Genomic DNA, 15,146 nt, shown 5'->3' with positions numbered 1-15,146 from the left:
AGTTGAAACGGCCGCTGATGTTTTGTATTTAATGTGAAATCAGATAAACACTGAAGAACACAAACAGCTGAGGGGTTCGTTATGAAGCGACTGTAATGGCTTAGCGAGGTACACTGAGCCTAAAACCAGGTTTCCCCCGTCACAAAGGAAACCTGTTGGATCACCATGGCAACTGATGCTGCAAAACAAGCGTCAAACAACGCACCAAGCGCCCCCTTTTTATGGGAACACACTCAGTCTGAGCTACCAAAGTTAATAACCACCATGGTTGTACTCGAAGCTAAAAGCGAGTTAAAGAAAGCCTGGCTATGTTGAACCTAGTTTTCAGAAGGTAAATCTGTTCATTTACATAAGAGATCGAAAAATAATCAAAGTCGAGTTTTACAAACACAACAGGAAAACCTAGACGCGGTTTGTTTGTTTCTTTGTCGAGGTCTTACTGAAAATAATGAACTCAGATTGACACGTTGAGTTTGATTTGATTTTCTGAATTAAAAACCTAAAAGTGACCCGATGTGGTCTGACCTGGTCTGATCCACAACAGCAAACAGATGTTTAAGAGAAAAACTTTTATTGTAAAAAAGAAACTCTGATTTCTCACATTTTTACAAAGTTAAATAATAATATCTACAGTTTCTTTCATGTACAGCGAACACCTCTGTGACATTTAATGAACCCTTTCACAATAAAAGTCCTGATATTATCCAACTTTTTCCAGCCACTGAATCAGCGGCTCTTCTCATTGGTTAACATCGATGTGCAGTGTTTCTGACTACTTAATATCAGTCTTCATCCTCATTGGCTGCAGTCGGCTCAGTGGGTGGAGCCTCATCCTCTGAGCTGGTCTGACGAGCAGCCGTCCGAAATAAACGCATCAAATCGCGAAAGCGACGAGAAACCTGCAGGTATGAGGAAGAGTTACAGTGAGATACAACAGAGACTTCGACCAATCACAGCCCCAAGAGAAGTCAAAACAGCCAATCACCTCACTAGGGGTCTTGTTGCCGAGCAGAGTAGAAATGGCCTGGAAAGTGTTCTGATTGGCTCCTTCCTGCTGACATGTGGTCAGGATGACTCGATCTGCTTCTCTGGAAAACAGACAGAGTGAGAACTCCTGCTGCTCCCCTCAGAGGAGGTCAGAGGAGGTCAGAGGAGCAGAGAGGAGGCGTACCTGGTCCAGAGGATGACTTTCTCTCCGCTTGCTGTCAGAGAAATGTTTTTGGCACAGACCGGGAGCTCAGGAGGAGGACTGGGCCGAGGAGGAGCAGAGGAGGAGCTGCAGACTGATGGAGAGATGGAGGAAGAGGAGTAGGCGATGGAGGAGGAGATAGTGGGAGAGGCAGGGGAGGCGGTTGTGGTAGGAGTAAGGATGGAGGAAGCAGCAGAAAAGGCGGAGGCAGAGGTATGGGGGATCATGGAGGAGGTCACAGAGGGTGAGGAAGAGGAGGTGGTGCTCCTGCTCCTCTTTCTCTCACTGTTCTTCCTCTCCTCTTCATCTTCATCATCCTCCTCATCTTCCAGCTCCTCCTCGTCTTTCTCATCAGTCAGAGGGAATGAGCCTTCCCACGATGCACTGCGTTGATCTGTTCACAGACACAATGTTATGCAAAAACACACCTGACTGTTAGATAAAGCCCCGGACAGGTGAACCTGTTACACACCTGGCTGTGGGCTGTCATGGTCCCCCTTTAAGTCCAGGTCTTTGTCACCTGGTTCATCGTGATTGGAGCTTAACTGTGAGTACACGGGGTCCAGGCTCTTCATGGCCCTGGACACGCCCCCAGAGGTCTGTAGGGGAGACGAACAGGTGAGTCAGACGTGTCTCTACCTGTCACCAATTTACACCTAATGAATAAAAAACATGGGGAAAAGACCTTGTTGCCGTGGCAGCGAGAGCATCCTTTCCTCCTGTGTCTGCGGATCTTTGCACCATGACAGAGGCAGGGCCAGTCTTTATCGGCCCAATCACAGTCCTGAGAGCACATCAGACAGTCTATCTGACCAATCACAGTCCAACAGCATGAGAACTGAAGATAACCAGTTTAACAGCAAACCTCCCTCCGTGTTTCCTCACCTTGTAGTTTATATGAGCGTCCATCTTCCTCCTCTTGCGGCGGCTTGTCATTGGTTGGATCTTATGCCCCTCCTCTTCCTCCTCAAGCTCTGGCAGCGTCACTTCCTCAAAGCCGCTGGTGGCTCCGCCCCCCGACACCGTGCTGACACCCTCTCCACCATCTGACCCGCCGCCTCCGTCCTCGGGCCAATGAGCTTCTTCAAACTGTCCTGGGCGAGCTGCAAGTGGGCGGAGCTCCTCAAAAAACACCCAAAACTCAGCCTGAAGATGTGTGTGGCCTTTCAGCAGCGTTGCCATCTGAGCTTTCAGCTGAAACACATGAAACACTTTACCTCCAATACACTAATAATCAATATATTCAGAAGATGAGGGATGGAGAAACTGTTTACATGGAGTGAAATCAGTCAGCTGACGAAGCAGACAAACATGTCAGCCGGCGGGACAGAACACACAGGAGCTTTACATGCTGACAAATGGCTTCAAGCATAAAGCCTACCGAGTCCACACTGGGACAAACGTGTGCTGAATTAGCTGTTAGCATCGTAGCTGTGGATGCACAGACAGGAGCCACCTGATTACCGTGTGTTTTTGAAGAAGAAGAAGAAACTGGATTTGGCAGAATACATTTACATACACTGAATTTTTGTATTTAACCCAACCCTGGCTGAACACACATGCAACGCACACAGGAGCAGTTGGGGCAATGGGTGCCTTGCTCAAGGGCATGTCAGCCATTACAGCCGTGTCAGCTGCCCCCATTTAAAAACATGGCTGCCAAGCAGGTTCTGCATGTTCCTTTTTCCAGGTTTGTCTCTTAGCTCCAGGAGCTGCGTGTCACTGCTGCAGCGCCACCTGCTGACAAGTCACTTCCTGCTGCAGCACCTGTGCCTCTCGCCTCACACTGCAGCTTTGTTCATACTGGTTAGACTGGTTTCTGTGCAGTTGTTACTGATAATAGTTAAATACCTGAAAGGTAACAAACAAAACAGCCCAGTAGTGTTGAAATGTCTCCACTCAAACACTTCCAATCCCTGCACCCAGATGTAGAAAACAGTGACTTTTGGCAGCCAATCATTGCAACTGTATTTTTTTTTTTATTTAATCTAGCATGTGATTGGCCCACTGGCCCACTACCTGAGCTGCTACGGCCTCCACAGCCTGTGGTGACACTGACTGTGTTTGACAGAGCTGGCAGTTCGCTGTGCACAAAATACAGACGGGTTCTTTCCAGGAGAAACTGGGAATGCGAGTCATGTGATGAAGCAACATCGAACAACCTGCCGCTGGCGATTACTTCAGGTATGAATGACTCATCTTTTGTCTCTTAGGACTTTATATATCAACCCTACTCTACTGGTGTGGTATCACAACAGGGATCCTGTTAGCACACCTGCTTAAGCGACACTTCACTTCGGCGTACCTCGTGGATGCTGGTTGGACTCGGGTCTGGGCCGGTTTGCAGAGCTTTGATGATCTTCTGATAATGTGATGGGTTGTCCCCAAAACTGATCTCCAACTGTCGCAGGAACCGCCGGCTGCGTTCAAACGCCTGCTGCTCCTCAAACTGCAGTCAGGACAGACAGGAAGATCAGTGACAGAAACATCAACAGGCTGAACCAGGTCCAGCTGTGATCCACCCGAGTCCTGCACTGAGTCGCCGGCTCTGCTCACCAGTCCACACTGCAGCGCCTGCTCAGGATGCAGGAACGCAGCGAAGTCCCGAAGGAGGTCTGTCCGGTCGCCAAGGATGTTGCGCAGCTTCCTGAACAGCGACGTCACTTCCTGTCCTTCTCCCGCCTGCTCGAACTCATGTAACAGAGACACAAATTCCTCCACCTGCCCAGGTACGTCCTGCAGCGCTTCACGCACCTGGAGACACACAGTAACAGTTTGAGTGTGAGGCTGCTGTCTTTGCTGTTTCTATGGAAACACACAGTAAAGTCAAAGTGGCGGCTCACCCTGTTGAGGTAACTCTGAGCGAAGGCCACGTCTTTGCTCTCTCTGTGCGGGTCGTTGTCCAGGATGTTTTCGTCATACAGCAGTAACAGTTTAGCGGCGTCCTTACTGTGGCGCTCCTGACGGCTCCTCCTCAGGCCGCGAAGAGGTCGGCTTCGACCTGCAGGAGGACCAACACCGTCAGGAGGCATTCAAACAGAGGAGGCATGAAAACAGAGGAGCCAGCTCTCACCTCGTCCTCGTCCAGGACATCGCCCTCCTCCTCTGGGCGTCCCCTCTCCTGATGGCGTCTCCTCGTCTCGTCCCTCCTTACTGCTCCTCCCCTCTCCTGACTCCTCACCTTTAGGCCCTTCCTCTTCCTCCTCCTCTTCCTCTTCCTGCGAGCCGGGGGAGGTCGGAGAGTGCTCCTCCTCCGAGTCTCCGTCTGCACAGAGTCGCCGCTCCGCCGCCAGCCATGTCAGCTGCTTCATGGTCTCCTGAAAAGGTCAAACATCAGTCTGATGTGTGAACTGGTGCTGCTGGGAGTCTGATCAGCCCAGTCGGATCTGACCAGCCCGTAACCACGACGACGGTAGGCTGATTTCCTGTTTACCTGTAACTCTGGAACAGACAGCACCGACTCCTCTGACGCTGATGACATCACTTCCTCCTCGTCTTCATCCTGCGTGAGGTCGTCGAAGTCTTCCTCCTCCTCTTCCTCGCCCTGCCGGTCCTGATCTTCATCCTTATCTTTCTCTCCATCCTCTTCCCTCTCTCCTCCCCCATGCTCCCTCTGTCCCTCCTCCTCCTCCTCCCCCCCATCTCCTCCCTGCTCCCCCTCTGCTCCTCCGCCTGGTTCCTCCTCTCCACCACCTGCTGCTCCTCCTCCCTCTCTCCCCAGTTCCTCCTCTCCACCAGCCTTTTCTCCTCCATTCAAACTAACAACCCCCAGAAGGGTCCAGTTCTCCTTCTCGTCCTCCTCCTTCTCTCCTGCACATGAGGACAGAGGGCTCAGTGTTGATGGCGAGGCTGAGTTCTGCTCCTGCTCCTCTTGTCTCTCCTCCTGCAGTGAAGGTGTGGACATCAGCACATTCTTCTCCTTCTCTTCTTTGATTGGTCGGTGGATCTTCTGCCCCAGAGCATGTTGGGGGGTGACGGTGGGTGAAGCTGTGGGTGGAACTGGTGGTGTCCACATCATTTGGAGAAGGAAGTAACCTGGCTTCACAGGGGCAGCTATGCAAGGCATTATGGGATTTGTAGAGTCAGGGTTGGTCAGGACGGAGAGTGGAGGGACAAGGGGGGTAGGGACACTGTCTTGTTGCCCAGAAACATTCTGGTGCATCGTGTGGCCAAAGGGAAGGCAGGGCTGGATGATGTCAGCACAGACGGTGTGGACGGGGACTGTATGACTGGATGTACTCTGGACACCTGGAGGGGAAAGACAGCTGACTGGCTGCATGTCCACCCGTCTTTCTACTTGTGTCGTTGTCTGTCTATCTACCAATGAGTCCACCTGTCTGTCTGGCGGGGCTTTGGCGAGCGGCAGCAGAGATGCATTGTGAGCCAGAGTGAAGAATCGTCTGTGGGGTGGAGGTGTAGGGCGGGACTTGTTCAGCCATTGAGGGTGGAGCCTAAGGGTGCAGCCTGGGGGGAGCGAGGGGGCGAAACAGCTGGAGTTAAGTCGGGTCTTCTGGATGATCTGCTGACTGTTCTGCAGGTGAGAGCCATCAGAGAGCCCAGGTTACAACTGCTGCAGTGACCACAAACACACTTCATATACACAGAAACACACACTGACTTCAGATCTGTAAATGGCTTTAGAAGACACTGACTGACACCTGACTGGAGTCTGCAGTGTCACGTCACCATCTCATGTCACGAGTCAGTGACGTCACTCTGAGTAGTAGTCCTATTATTAGCAGGAGGACTCACTCATCATGTCCCATCACTGGTGCAGCACTAACTCGTCCTCTCCCCCGGAGCTCTTGTGCTCCATCTTTCCTTAGCACTTCTGGAGCATGTTACTGGATCCAGAATCTCCTATCCGCACCCTCCTGAGGCCTGGTACTGCTGATGGATCCTGAGCCCTCTATGGCCCTGCCTACTGCTCTGATGGAGCTGCTGGATCCAGAACCCTCTCCATGGGCCTGCCTGGATCCTGCTGCTCCTGCTCTGCACTGTTCTCTCTATCCTCCCTGTCTGTCCTCTCCCCCCTCTCCTCTCTCCCCCCCCCCCCCCCCCACCCTCCTGTGACTCCCCCTCTCCTGTCTCTCCTCTCCCCCTCTCCTGTCACTCCCCCTCTCCTGTCTCTCCTCTCCCCCTCTCCTGCCCCCCCCCTCTCTTGTGACTCCCCCTCTCCTGTCTCTCCTCTCCCCCTCTCCTGCCCCCCCCCTCTCCTGTGACTCCCCCTCTCCTGTCTCTCCTCTCCCCCTCTCTTGCCCCCCCACTATCTCCCCCTCTCCTGTCACTCCCCCTCTCCTGTCTCTCCTCTCCCCCCTCTCCCTCCCAGGCGGTCACAGCAGAAGGCCATCTACACTGTGGCCAAATGCTGACTCAGTGTGGGGTTTTGTACTTGAACCTGTTTTTCTCTGATTCTCTTCTTTTTGGTTGTTTGTTTTTGTTGTTGTTGTTGTTGTTGTTGTTGTTGTTGTGTCTCAAGATAACTGTGTTATGAAATGGCACTTTAAATAAAATTGAATTGTATTAAATTTAATTATTTAAATGGCTGAACAGCTGATGATGCGTGTGTTTACTGTTTACACTTTGTTTATCTTGACACAATCAACATCATTAAACATCATCAGTCATTAAAAAAACTAAACTTATGATTAAAAGCAGAGTGGCTTCAGTTGCGTTCACTCTGGGTTGAATGTGAAAGTGGGCCTGCTTCAGTCTGCCACACCTTCAGCCAGTTTGGCATGTTGGACGTGTTTCTGTCCACTGGGGGGCGCAGGTCTCCCGGCCGGACTCTGCTGCAGGCGAGGGGCAGCAGGGGGACGACTCGTTGCGTCAGGAAGGTCTGAAAACACGAGAAAAGTTTTACTTTATCTGTTCGACGTTGTGAGGCGGGTTGTGTGTGTGTGTGTGTGTGTGTGTGCGTGAGTGATGACGTCACAGCAGCATCACCTTGATAACATTGTTGGCTGGCGCTCTTGGCCCGCTCATCTCTCGGATGTGCTTCCTGATGCTCCATCGAGTCTTACAGAGCAGGTAAGAGCTGATCAGCTGATCCGACTGGAGCGTCCCCTCAAAGTGCTTCAGACCCAAAACGATCAAGCTGCACAGAGGCATCATGGGAGATTATTAAGATGATAAAAAAGATTAACTTTACTGTTCCCGAAGCAAAAAGTGTGCAAAACAGTTTCAAAAACAAAAGTAATATATACTGCTATACAGGCTGTATACACATCAGCATAGTGGTGGAAGGTGATGATTGTGGGTAAGTATTGCAGTTCTGTAAGGATATGGAGGAGAAGAGGACTAGACTGTTGAGCTGTACAGTCTAACAGCAGTGGGAATGAAGGAGCTGCTGTAGCTCCTTCCTACACTGAGGGTGTAGCAGTCTGCTGCTGAAGGAGCTGCTCAGAGCCTCCACTGTCTGATGCAGAGGGTGAGAGGTGTTGTCCATGATGGATGTCAGCTTGGCTAACGTCCTCCTCTCACCCACCTCCTCCACAGAGTCCAGTGGGCAGCCCAGGACAGAGCTGGCCCTCCTGACCAGCTTATTTAGTCTCTTCCTGTCCCGGTCCGTGCTGCCCGGTCCCCAACAGACCACAGCGTAGTGAATAGCAGAGGCTACCACAGAGTCATAAGAAGTCCTTAGGAGGGGCCTGCACACTCCAAAGGACCTCAGTCTCCTCAGAAGGTGGAGGCGACTTTGGCCCTTCTTGTACAGGGCATCGGTGTTATGTGACCAGTCCAGTTTATGGTTGAGGTGAACATCCAGATACTTAAAACTGTCCACCATCTCAATGTCCGAGCCCTGGACGTTCACCGGTGTATGTGATAACGTCCTTCATAGCATAGGTGGTTGTGCTCACACCAGTCCACAAAGTCCACCATGACTGTAAACTGTACTGTATGTGACTGTAAAGTGTCTCCCAGTCTCTCACTGGCCTCATCAGTCCACACTTTGACAGATTTCTTCTGTGGAGGCTTTCTTCTCACGCTGAGTGTGTATTCTCAGGGGGGTCGGAGGAGTATGCGTCTTTGACATTAGCATGCAAAAATAAAATATTTTACATATATAAAGCTGAGTGGGTTCCAGGAGTAGCCATGAGTTGTTAGCTCACCTCTGTTTCTGTCATCAGCTAGCTGACCTGTCTGTTACATGTTGTCTGTGTTTTCTCTCACTTCTCCGCCACATGTTGGTCTACAAACCCGAGGCTCAAACAGGACGAAACATTCAGGGATTTTTTTCATGTGTGAACAGTCAAGGCAGCAGGAAGCGCGTGAGCATCAAGAAACAATATGCAGCCACATTTCTGCTCACCGAATAATGTGGTGCCTAAAACCTGATCAGGTTTTATCGACGGTGGACAGCAGAAAGACGCATCCCAGATATCAGTGTGTGTCAGCTACCTGTTCTCTCCCGGAGTGTAAACACTGCGGTGGTGTCTACTGTGGTCCAGGCTGCAGACAGGAAGTAGTTCTGAATAGAGGAAGACGGGTCGAGTGGCGAACAGCCAGGCAGTGTCGAGGGGCAGCAGAGGGAAGGCGTGGCCTGAACAGAACCAGAACCAGAACTAGAACCAGAAGATACAAAAATGTCTGTCTGGTGGGAGTTCAACATGCTGACTTACTGTTTGTAGCAGGAGTCATCCTGGGGAGCCAGCGTCTGGAGGCAGCAGGAGCAGGAGGAGCAGGAGGAGGCTCTGCTCTTTGCTCCACCTCCTGCAGAAGGTCCAGAGCCCCCTGCAGGTTACACACTCTGAAACTGCTGTGGAGAAAAACCTCCTCCTGACGGCTGGCAAAGTGCTGCAGCTCCTCCTGGATGGGGAAGAGATTTGATTTGTTTTAGATAGGCTGAGGTTTTCATTAAACCAGCTCACACAGGGAAAGTCTGAATCTGTGGAGCTTCTCAGCCCCTAATGCTGTCTGTGCTGTCGTCCAGTGACTGACCAGGTAGTGTTTGGTGATGGAGGCTTCATGGTTCAAAGCTTCCACGCGGCGGCACAGCAGGTGAACCTGAGTCAGCAGCTGCACATGCTAAAAGAGAGGCAGAAACATTTCAGTCACACGGTCTCAGGTGAACTGCACCTGCACACAACAGTTCCTCATGCTGTACACCAAGTCCAATGAACATCAGGATGGTGTTCATGTGGGTTACAAGAGGACAGGATTGTAGGTACAGAAAACAGATCCATCAGTCCACTGAATTGCATCTCAGACCACCTCCAAATTTCATGTGTTTTTTTCCTGTCCAGACTCTAAAAATCAATCAAGTTACAATTCGAATATGCAAAAACTGAAATAAAAAGTTATTTGGGCTGGCAGTCTGAACAAAGCGTCACTTTTCTCCTTGAAAGCTCCGGCTGCCTGTGTGGGTAAACTTGGTCCAGCACCTCACAGTATGAACAGGACCACCACACATTATACAAATACCGGCTTCACCCGCCTTAGATCCTGGTACCATGACTGAGGTGTCCTCGCATCACACTGTGGAGCAGAAACCAGCTGTTCCAGTTGTCTTACATACCTGCTGGATCTGCTGCTGCAGCTGCAGTTTCTGGGTGTAGTCCAGGTGGAGGGTGGGGCAGACCCGGCTCGGCAGCACGACTACGTGAGCCACGGTGTCGGGTTGCGGGCTGGGAGTTTCCTTCAGGTTCGCGTTGTCGCGGTGATGATTGGTCGTGTCTTGCAGGGCTCTCCTCTGCTGCAGAGCCTCGTACTGTTTCCTGACCGTCCGCCGTCGCTCCGTTAACATGCTGGCTAACGGCGCCTCAAAACTACAGACACAACTGCTATAAGACGTCCAGTGAGATGTACACAGACACCTTAATAAACTGCGTCCTAACAGAGGCTGATCTGTTCACAGATCAGGACAGGACATTTTGTTGTGACGTGTGTGAACTGGTAGGGGGCGGGGCCTAAACTGGGACACTGTTTATTTGTCACTGTTGTCTCCCCTTGGCCGAGTTCTTCTTCATGTGTTCTGTGTGAAGAAGAAGCAGCAGAGGCCTTTTCTCTTCCTCCCAACCCAAACAGCCACAGCACATCTCTGCTGCACCGTCCCAACAGGAGGACCACAACACCTACCCCTGACCTCACGTACCTGTGTGTGTTTGTGAAGGTGTGTGTGCTTGTCCAGATATATGTGTATCTGAGCATCAGTCTGTGCGGGTTACCGTAAAGCCTGGGGGACGTTAAATTTGGGTCCAGGCTGTGGCGGGGCCTCCGGCTCCTCCTCCTGCTCCTCTTCCTGGAGCTGTACAGTAAACACAGGTCAGCGTCACACGAAACCTTGTTGACCAAACAATCACCAAAGCGGACTCTGGTCTGACAAAAGAGCTGGTCTCAGTCTGGATCAAACATGGTCCAGTTAGTTTCTCTGTATAGCAGTTTTATCCACTAATGTCCATGACTATGTGGGTTCTCAGTCATCCTGGTCCTGGTAGCTGAAGTGCTAAAAGCAAAGGCGACTGGATATCTTTAGGGTGTTGAAGACATTTCACCTCTCATCCAAAAGGCTTCTTCAGGTCCTTCAGACTGATGGGGAGTCCTAGGTATTTAACCTCTAGTGGGGTTGTTACTTTGGCGGTGGTCTTGAGGGTCGTTGACACTTTGTGCTGTCATGTGACTCAAATGTTCACATTTTGGACAAAGAAGACAGGTGGTTTGAGAGGTGTGAGGCCATCTATGTCCAGATAAAACATCCATCTTTGAGCAGAGGTGGTGGCTTACAACACCAACTTTCAGCCACCGACAGTGCAGCTTTGAGTTCCCTCCCCAGGCGGTTTAACCCGTATTTGCACCGTCCCTCGTATGACCATAAGGACTCACATGACGGTGCGAAGTGTCAACGACCCTCAGGACCACAAGGTGACAAGCCCCATCAGCCTCAGAACTGAAGAAGCATTTTGGATGACAGGTGAAACGTCTTCAACAACCTGAAGACATCCGGTCGCCTTCGCTTCTAGCACTTCAGTGTTGGTGGACTAGCGGTGCATGAAGAGTAGGACCAGCAGAAACAGATGATAAAATATCAACTCACTGTGTCAAAGAGCTCATCCAGCAGCTCGTTCACTTCCTTCTCTGAAACACAAGAAGTGTTAACACTGGGAGAAGGACAAGAAGAAGCCTAAGGTCCTGGAAAAACTAAAGGCCTGGACCAGAACCCAGTCCACAACACCTACTGGTGATCTGGACAGCCCGGTCCGTCCTGTAGTCCTCGAGGTCTGGTTCATCCAGGTCTTCCAGGAAATTGTACTCTGGATCGTCATCATCATCAGCTTCCTCTGAGGAAACGAATGGGTTCAGTCAGCTGTCAGACATAAAAACATCAACAAACAAACAAACCAATTGTGTCTTTCAGTTTGTTAAAGCTAAAATCAGGAATTTCTTTCCTCTGTCCTCTGACCTTCGTTGTCGGGGGCCATGAGACCCTGCAGCCACTTGGTCCAGTGAGGATCCTCCTCGCACTGGGCGGCGCTCTGATCGTACATGTCAGCTGTAATATCAGGAGGCAGAAGCTCCGCCTCCAGCTGACCCAAAGGAACGTTAACCAGGCGAAGTTTGGAGCGTGTGCGGTACGCCAAACAGCTAGAGCCCTCAGCACCACCGCCATCATCGTCATCATCAGCCTTCCTGTCCAGACACTGAGAGACAGACAGATAGTCAGACAGACAGTCAGACAGGCACACAGAGGCAGGAGGACACCGAGGGCTACCTGGTTAAAGGTGTAGGCTGGGCTACAGTCCAGCTCCTCTTCCACAGCATTCAGTCTCTCCAAAAAGGATGTCTCAGGAGCAGTGGGGAGCAGCTGAGGAGCACAGGTGCAGGTCGTCACCTGTTCGCCCAGGCGACCTGGAGATCCCTAAACAACAGGTCAGAGGCCGAAGGTCAGGCTACGAGTAAGGATCAGAAACCAGAGGTCAGTGCTACCTGGGGGGTCAGGCTACCTGTAGGGATTCATCGGTCCCCTGGATTTCCAGACGTTTGGGCAGAGATCCCTGATGCATTCTGGGAGGGGAAGCCAAGCTGTCTGCATCACTGAGGAAGGTCTGCATACGCACACACAGACACACATTCACTTTTTACTCTCATGTTGGGCCTGTTCTGACTCCCACCTCCTCCCATGCAAGCCAACGAGCCAACTGGTACAGCAATCTGACTTTCCCTGAGGGGTTTCCTCAGGCCCTCAAACAGGGTCCCTGAGGAACAGCTGAGGGTCAGAGGTCAGAGTTTCACCTACCACTTTATATTGTTAATGAGAAGTCAACAAAAGGTGAAACACTCACTCACCTCCTCAGCTGTGTCCTCCTCCTCTTCCTCATCAGGACAATACTCTTCATCTGATGAGTCTTCATCCTCCTCAAGGTCAATGTCAACAAACTGAGGAGGCTGCAGGAGGGACAGACAGACAGTCAGTGAGAGAGACAGACAGACAGATAGAAATCATCCTGCATGCTGGATAGAATTGTTTACCTTGACTGCAGATGTGTTCACTGCTGACAGATTCCAGTTCAGTGGCTACAGACAGACAGGTAGACAGACAGGCGGATTAAACAGACTCTCCAGTGGGACTACCAGGGAGGATTGTGGGTGGTTATGCTCACCTGTCCCTGCTGGACAGCCTGCTTCAGTCTGGACCGAGTCATCTTTGGCTCCTGATGGAAAACATATGAACTGTCAGTTCGACCAGACAGACAGGCAGGCAGACAGACAGGCCAACAATCAGGCAGTTTCAGGGGGAAATCATCCTTTCTGTACTGCCATCGACTTCATTTCTCTCTTCAGTCAGACACAGTTTTCAGTCAGCTGCTTCCTGTTTGTTCTGACCAATGAGAAGCAATGGTTTTGTCTGACAGAAGGTTTTTTTTATGTGTTGTAAGTCTGACTTGTCACATTTTGTCAATAAAAACATTTCATTTCACACATCTAATTTTGTGTTTTTCTCTGAGCGCCTCTTATTGGTTTGAAAGGGGCAGGACTTGATACCACATGTATCTGTGGACCAATCAGGAGACAGAAGCAACTGAAGACGCTTGTTTTGCAAACTTTAACTCTGATTTTGCAGCAGAACAGTCTGCAAACTCAACATCTGACGGATTATAAATTGTGTCTGACCCGTTATCAAACAGCTGCGTATTTCCGATCCAGCAGACGCAGAGCAACATGATCACTCGTGTTCCCTTTCTTTTAGCTCTGCTTTTGGTCTCCTTGTCCTCGTGGGGGACATTTCTGCCCTTTAGCTGCTAAATGCTCCACTGTGTTCGGCAGCTGCTCTCTGACTGCGTCTGTCTGCTGCTCAGCAGATACATTAACTGCATATAAAAATTCAGATGAAGCTTTAAAGAGTCTGAGGTCTCACACAGAAACAAAAATGACAATCAGAAAGAAAACAGGTGGAGTCGCTCCATGCAGCTGTGGGACGAAGACAACACGGACACTCACAAACATGGGCAGGTCCTGAGTGTCTCTGATGGCAGCTTTCATCATGGCCACCACACGCTCATGGGTAATCACCTCCTGACAGGGGACACAGAAGCATGTTGAGTACAGTGTGATGAATGTGGTCTCTACGTGTGTGCACTGACAGCACGCCAACAGACAGGTGACACGACGCAGGTAGCCTGTACATAGCATGTTCACTCTGTGTGTGTGTGTGTGTGTGAGAGAGAGAGAGAGAGAGAGAGAGAGAGAGAGAGAGAGACGCTCACGTGCAGGATGGCTCGCACGTTGCTGGATGTCAGGTTATGCTGTTTGGACTTCCTGTCCAGGTCGATGTCCAGCCGTCCCAGTTCATCCTCACTTGACTCGCTGGTCTCCGTGGCGACCGCCTTCTCTCCCATCATTCCTCCACCTGAGCCAACACACCAACAGGTGAATTTAACCAAACTTCTTATAAAATAAGACCCCATGTGGTCATGTGTTCACTTCTTTGTCACCTGTGACAGATGTCCTCTCCTCTTCCTGTCTGTCCACAGTGAAACTTCCCGTGTGAGGGGTGGATCCTGATTTCCTGTTCAGTCTGAAAAGGATGGTCTCTCCATCTGTCCTCAAAGATTTAGACTCCAGAGGACAAATGTCTGCGTCAGCTGAACGTCTCCTCTCCGACTGCTGGAGGACAGAGGAGGACAGCTCAAAGTCAAAGTAAGCATCCAGATCCCTGTAGCTACAGGTAGAGGACCACACTCTGGTCCAAGTACAGCGATCAGTGCAGACAGTGGACTGGACTGGATTCAGTAAACACACAGGATGTGATTAACATGACACAGTGAACACAGAGGAGCGTTTGGCTCATTAGCTGAGCTGTAATTTCAATCCAGTTTAACAGAAGCTGTGCCAGTTCAAACGACTCTGACTCAATGTATGACCCGGATCAGGGCTCTAAACGTGCTAACAGCAGGCCTCACGTTTACTGCTGTTGTTGTAACCACAGCTCAGCTAGCAATAACTAAGCTAACAGACGGCAACATTCAGTCCCACTGAGCAGGCGCACTGGATGCTTCAGGGTGTTCAGGTTTGTGGCGCGAAGTTTGGTTATGATATTAATAATAAAGAACCGGAACCGTCAAACACGAACCACTCCTGCCACTCAGAAAGAACCAGAAAACTCACCCTCAGACAGACGTCAGTGACATTAGCCATTTGCTACTCTACCATTTCAACTCTGTTAATGCCCGCGAGCCGTTGGCTTCCGTCAGCCTCGCTGGCTTCTGTTTTGCCAACAACAAAGACATTTCCGGCTGGAGTCCTTCAGAATAAAGCGGGACGTCATGGTATATGGCGCCACCTGTTGTATCGGAGGTCGTATGATCAGGATTCTGCGGTGAGCAAAGTTCAGATCCACAGAGCTGCTCCTCTTCCTGGATTGAGTCAAAGCTCCATAAGCCCTCCCTCTTCTCTCTGATGTCCAACACTGCAGCTCCACTCTGTCCTCATGTTTCCTTGTTCCCTCCCCTTCTCATCTGCT

General features: G+C 50.7%; 1 protein-coding gene across 1 annotated transcript; it reads right to left on the bottom strand.

Annotated features, from left to right (window-relative positions):
- Window positions 1-554: 554 nt before the first annotated feature.
- On the bottom strand, window positions 555-15,060 carry gon4lb (gon-4 like b). The gene is made up of 30 exons (XM_046398632.1): window positions 14,792-15,060; window positions 14,119-14,290; window positions 13,891-14,033; window positions 13,625-13,699; window positions 12,787-12,837; window positions 12,656-12,700; window positions 12,473-12,571; window positions 12,130-12,231; window positions 11,898-12,044; window positions 11,589-11,826; window positions 11,365-11,466; window positions 11,223-11,263; window positions 10,357-10,436; window positions 9,708-9,957; window positions 9,131-9,217; window positions 8,812-8,998; window positions 8,591-8,732; window positions 7,136-7,286; window positions 6,912-7,028; window positions 4,623-5,720; window positions 4,263-4,506; window positions 4,033-4,190; window positions 3,746-3,943; window positions 3,495-3,638; window positions 2,075-2,383; window positions 1,875-1,973; window positions 1,662-1,788; window positions 1,172-1,583; window positions 986-1,088; window positions 555-899 (listed from the first exon to the last, which is right to left on the bottom strand). The coding sequence occupies exons 1-30, from the start codon at window positions 14,819-14,821 to the stop codon at window positions 783-785; spliced, it is 5,268 nt and encodes a 1,755-aa protein (XP_046254588.1). The 5' UTR covers window positions 14,822-15,060; the 3' UTR covers window positions 555-782.
- Window positions 15,061-15,146: the final 86 nt, after the last annotated feature.

The sequence above is a fragment of the Scatophagus argus genome, chromosome 9 (genome assembly GCF_020382885.2).
Source record: "Scatophagus argus isolate fScaArg1 chromosome 9, fScaArg1.pri, whole genome shotgun sequence".
NCBI classification, from domain to species: domain Eukaryota; kingdom Metazoa; phylum Chordata; class Actinopteri; family Scatophagidae; genus Scatophagus; species Scatophagus argus.
The sequence above is the reverse complement of the archived record's forward strand: the minus strand, read 5'-3'. Positions and strand labels throughout refer to the sequence as shown.

Excerpts from the sequence above, each read along its gene's own strand:
- gon4lb (XM_046398632.1), bottom strand. The coding sequence starts at position 14,821 with ATGGCTAATGTCACTGACGTCTGTCTGAGG. Across the intron at positions 14,291-14,791 it reads TCACTGACGTCTGTCTGAGG|CAGTCGGAGAGGAGACGTTC; the intron begins GTGAGTTTTCTG and ends TCTGTCCTCCAG. Across the intron at positions 8,999-9,130 it reads CCATCACCAAACACTACCTG|GAGGAGCTGCAGCACTTTGC; the intron begins GTCAGTCACTGG and ends TTCCCCATCCAG.